At 36.0% G+C, this 5,533-nt stretch overlaps 1 protein-coding gene across 1 annotated transcript; it reads left to right on the top strand.

Annotated features, from left to right (window-relative positions):
- Positions 1–3,291: 3,291 nt before the first annotated feature.
- Positions 3,292–4,877, top strand: LOC118750123 (coiled-coil domain-containing protein lobo-like; the record flags this gene model as incomplete). The annotated part of the gene is given in 3 exon segments (XM_036484856.1): positions 3,292–3,318; positions 3,744–4,103; positions 4,163–4,877. Coding segments are annotated over 3 exon segments (1,102 nt in total), but the record flags the coding sequence as incomplete, so codon positions are not given.
- Between the last annotated feature and the right edge of the window lie 656 nt (positions 4,878–5,533).

Raw genomic sequence — 5,533 nt, 5'->3', positions numbered from 1 at the left:
ATGATTATTCGCTCCAAATTATTTTATTAAAAAAGTTGGGGCCTGATTCATACATTCGCAATATTTCACGGCAAAATCTAACCCTCGACAGGTAATCTCTCTTTTGTAGAGCCTGAACACGTTGAATGTGGTAGGGATGGTATTAAAGCTTTGTGAACTATAGTTTTTGGTATTCCAGTCCGTCTTTCCATCATTCTCCCCGAAGTCGATGGACCTAGTTCCACTAACACAACTTTAACATCTACCGTTGCAGGACGTCCTGTCTCGCCGCCACGCCTTCCAGGTATGCGACCTTAAAAAAGTGAAAAATGATAATTAACAAGCAAGCAAACAAGAAAGGTGTAAAAATCACTTACCTTCATATATTTCTCTATGGGTCCGGGCGAATACTTCACGACCCGGATGTCGACGATTGGGGTATCGCTCTGCATAGAGTCTTTGAGCAGCTCTGGCATTACAGCAAGCTTCACCGTAAATTAGGTGAATATCCGCATATTCATGCGACGTATACTGCGTGTTCTCTGTCATAGTATTAATAACACAATGTTCGAAGGGTCCAATTTCACAAAATCCACTTTAACTAATTCCGGTAAGTAACACAAAATAATGTCAGGAGCAGGTAATAATGTAACTTTGTACTATTTAGCATATCATTTGACGGTAACAAGAGCAAATTCAATTTAAATCTATTAAATACATTCTAGCGTGTCTCAGTCCTTTACCCACAAAAGCGGCTATAACTTTTTTTTTCTATTCAAAACAGTAAGTGTGACACCTTCCTGAAATCTTTATTAAATGAGCAATTTTTTTATGTAATGTAAAGTTATAGCTCAGTACATTTTTTTTCACCCGAGATAGTCAAAGTTGGGGAAGAAAATATCAAAAAGTTAAAAATCCAGAAATAGTCCTAATTTTATGATGGTTCCTTAATATATTTTAACTACATTGCATTTGAGTATGGAGAGGCAACAATCTGGAAGTATTTTACATAAAAAATTTACTAAGTTTTGCCCGGTTTGTAGTTGCAGTTAAAGAAAACACATGAAAAGGCACGATTTTTTTTAAATTCGAAAAAATGTAAATATTTCAAAAACGGTGACACTTTTACCTGAACATTTTTTGTTTAACAGGTAGCTCATCCATCCACCTACCTTCCTCTAAAGTTTGGCACGTTACTTCTGGGACACCCTGTATATATTTTGAGTTATGTCTTCGAAATGTCACTGTCGAGGTGTGAACTTTCATCTGCTTCATCAGTCGCAACTCGAGGGTACCTATGAACATTTTTTCGTACAGATTCTGCTTGATATAATATGGAATTTGACATTGTTGCAAGGTTGTGTAAAGTCTAGCTTAAGCAGTATCTAAAAGTAGGAATCATTAAGAGTCTCACAAAAAAATTTTAAGAAAAGTGCATGACAGTACATTGTTTATATTGTCCAAAAAAAGTCGACTCTGTTCATATTTTTTTACGAAAAAACGCCTAATTGACACATTACTGTAGCTACATCCGTCATAACATATTAATTGTTTTTATACCCGAGCGCACTTGTGCACAAGGGTATTATAACTTTCTTCACATAACGGTTGTTTGTAACAGGCAAAACGAATCGAGATAGATATAGACAAATGTATACATAAATGATCAGAATGAAAAGAGAAATCGATTAAGCGGTGACTGTCTGTCCGTCCGTCTGTGCACACGATAACTCGAGTAAAAATTGAGATATCTTAACGAAACTTGGTACGTGCACTTCCTTCGGGCGTAGGACGGTTGGTATTGAAAATGGGCAAAATCGGACAATAACCACGCCTACTTCCCATATAACGGTAATTTTCAGAAATACGAAAACTGCGATATTTTAGTAACTACTGAAGATTATTCACTCAAAATTGATATTTACAATAATTTTTAGACGAAAAATAAGAATATTATACATTTTTGGAAAATGGGCGTAGCCACGCCCACTTATGGATACATGTGTATATCTTGGTAACAGTTGAACCAATATCTTCCATACTTGGCACAGTTGTTAGTCTTGCTACAGCATACCAAATGGCCGAAAATTTTTAAAATCGGACAATAACCACGCCTACCTCCCATATAACGGTAATTTGGAGAAATACGAAATCTACGATAAATAAACAAATATTAAAGCTAATTTACTCAAAATTGATGCTTGCAACAATTCTTTGCCAAGAAATACGCTTATGATAAAATTTTGGAAAATGGGCGTGGCACCGCCCACTTATGATCACATATATGTATCTCGGTAACCGTTCTACGAATTTGTACCAAACTCGGTATGATTATTGTGCTTGCCACATTGAAGCAAAACGTTGAAAGTTATTGGAATCAGATTAAAATTACGACCACTTTTCATATAACGGCAAATTTCAGAAAAGCTTGAAACTTCAATATTTCGACATTTAAGGACGCTAATTTACTCAAAATTGATACACACCGGCTTACCGTGTTGCGGTAGCTTTCGCAAAGGTGAAAATCATATACTTAGTACCTGCGCCGGGTACTTAATGTTCGGCTCCGCCCGAACTTAGACTTTCTTTCTTGTTATTTCATAAAAAAGACCAACATTTTGTATGTTCAATACAGTCTTTTCAGCGTTCTGGCATACCACTGTGATAAATAATGTCCATTTGATTTGTGTAATTTTTAGAAAACAAAGATTCAAAAGATCAAGTTTTACCTACAAAAACTACTAAAAAGGGCTTTAAAACCACAGGATAATTTTTTCTGTGTAATTGGGCATTTCTTAACAGGTTGGAATTATCAAAACTTCAAAATTCCACTTCGATTTTTTTCCGGCTAATGTCGTCATATGGCCCATTGTGGAGCGTGCACGAAATTGAGCCTTTAAGGCGGTCGCGTAGTTGTACTAAGTCTGTCCAGTCTCTTTGCATAATTGTAGTTTATGTAGTTTATTCCATGTTTAGTATAGCACGATCCGGCTCGAAGGACTAGCTTTTGTTGATGAATAAAACGAAAAATTAATTTTAACAAAACCATTAAAGAAAAAATTAGTAAAAGCAGGGCTGCCGCGTAGTCCAGTTTGTCAAGAAAATCTTTTAAGCGTTAGTGTTACCGCATCCATCATTTTACAACAAGATTTAGGAATAGAAACAACATATTTTTATAGTTTATAATGTTAATGAATATGTCGTGCATTCTATTCCGGAACAGTATTTACATAGCAAAAAACTTGAAAGTTAGGGGCGCCGAAAATATTAAGCGAGCATTTTCTGGTACTATTATTGAATATATAGGACAAAATGTGGCCCCTACCTGGATACGCCCATGTATGTAATCATAAAAAATAATAAACTGAAAGCTTTTACCTGGCCAGACGATATGGGGGCATGAATTGGTATATACACGTTGGTGCCCCTACAAGAGTTAATCATGAAATGGGAGAAAACACTGTATAAAAGAAGAGGCTTATAAAAATAAGTCTGCATGCTGAGCGTTATAAAACCATTTTACAATATGTACATCAGCAAAACAAATGTTCTTCACACTTAGAGTTTTGTGTTATTAGGGTAATGTCAGCTGTGGAATGAATACCAATGTTTGGGTCCATGCCTTTAAAAATGTATTTCAAGTTGAGACATTCAATCATTTCCTAGCGTTTTCTCATTGTTTGGAGATTCATTTTATTTTTTCCGTTGAGATTTGGTTTAACTTAACACACGTGCATACTTATAAATCATCTTTTATATTCCAGCCAGCTCGTTTGATCTCCCCCGCAAGTGTTCTTCGGCGTCGGCGAGGAAATAGTTTTGAAATCGCCACTCTTCTTTGCAGTTTGCTAATTGGCGCTGGATACCCGGCTATGGTAGCATCTGGAGTTGCACGTGCAAATACAGTTTTAAACGATCAACGCCATATACTCTTCCCACATCAGATAAAGGACATAAAAACGGAAGAGGAGGAGAAGTCCAAAAGTGCAGCGGGTGAGAAATATAAACTGCGTACAATTCCTGATTTTGAAAGTCACCTAGAAGAAAACATGGCAGGTATGATGAAACTAAAAGAAGACTATGAAAGACGCGTTCGCGAGGAAGCAGAACGGGTGGAATTGGAGGTATTAAACTGGTTTTAAATGAATTTTATTTTTTTAATATTCAGTATAAACTTAATTAGGAAATGGAATTGATTGCTGTGGATAAATACCATTTTAGACGGTCTCATGCATGGGTTATTATTGTCGATAATGCTCCATGGAGTATTAAACCAAAGAAAACATATATAAACGATGAAGGCGATGAAGTGGCTGAGCCACCTAAGGTGCGGTTTATTGAACCGTCAACTGGCTTCATTTGTGAAACTTATTGCAAGCAGTATATAATTATTGATAGCGTGTGGGATCATCAAAATTATTATGTTAATATGCAAAAGTATCAGAGGGTGACTGAAATACGTTGGAACTTACAAGATAACAATGACTGGCAGCATTTATTGCCAGGAGAGCCTCCTGAAATGCGTATATATCCTGCGGGATCTAAGGAAAACATAACAGAAAGCGTACGTACATTGAGGGAAGAAAAGCATTTAGACACCATTCTATCATGGGTTATTAAACTACATATTGGACTTAAGGAATTTGAAGAAAGATTCCCCAATTTAGAAAAAACTATAGAATACGCTGGAGCCATTCATAACCGCTTTTCACCTTACTCACAACGCGATGGCAAAGCTGAGCAATTAACATTGTATGACGATGGTGACAATAAAAAGCCAAGTATACGTTGGGAATATTATGAAAATAGGGTGGACTTGCTGCAACAAATAAAATATTTTTTTAACACTGGGAAAATAGAGGAAACGTTTTTTAAAGGACGGAGCGATAGTCTTCGGTGTAAGTATTATGCAAACATAAAATGAACACGGTTAAATCCAGATTTAAAGGACTCTTATACAACGAAGATTAAAAGTTGAAAGATGTCTATGAAGAATACCTATTAAAATATGTATACATACACTTTACTAAACAAAATATTTTTTTTGCTCATCTCTGGTTAAGTTGTCCGTTTCTACTAAAATCGAAGTAGACTAATGTGTAAACCAAAACACATAAATATGTACATATGTACAATGTACATATGTACATTGTACATACATACAGCGTTGCCAGGAGTCCTATTTTTGACCAGACAGTCCGGTGTTTTGCCTGCAAATTTATGAAATTGGACGTAGGAGGGTTATTTTGCAATAGATTGGTGTCAAGCGTATTGATGTGTTGAGTCGAAAGCAAAGCCGGCCACACAAATACTAAAGCATCTGCATAAGTGTGCGTGTCACGCGTGTGAGAACCCTGCAGTAAAATTTAGAGACAGTGGCTGACTTCCAAAACATATATCAATACAATGTTTGGATACTGTTATACTGCGGTATATAAACTGTTTGCATATGCAGAGTTGCGACACATTGCAACCATATACATTGCAAACTTTAAATATTCAATATAGCAATGAACAATTTTTCTGAATTTTCCATTTCTAAAACACCAATGCT

Source organism: Rhagoletis pomonella, unplaced genomic scaffold (assembly GCF_013731165.1).
Source record: "Rhagoletis pomonella isolate Grant_MI unplaced genomic scaffold, Rhpom_1.0 Rhpom_scaffold_00145, whole genome shotgun sequence".
NCBI classification, from domain to species: domain Eukaryota; kingdom Metazoa; phylum Arthropoda; class Insecta; order Diptera; family Tephritidae; genus Rhagoletis; species Rhagoletis pomonella.
The sequence above is the reverse complement of the archived record's forward strand: the minus strand, read 5'-3'. Positions and strand labels throughout refer to the sequence as shown.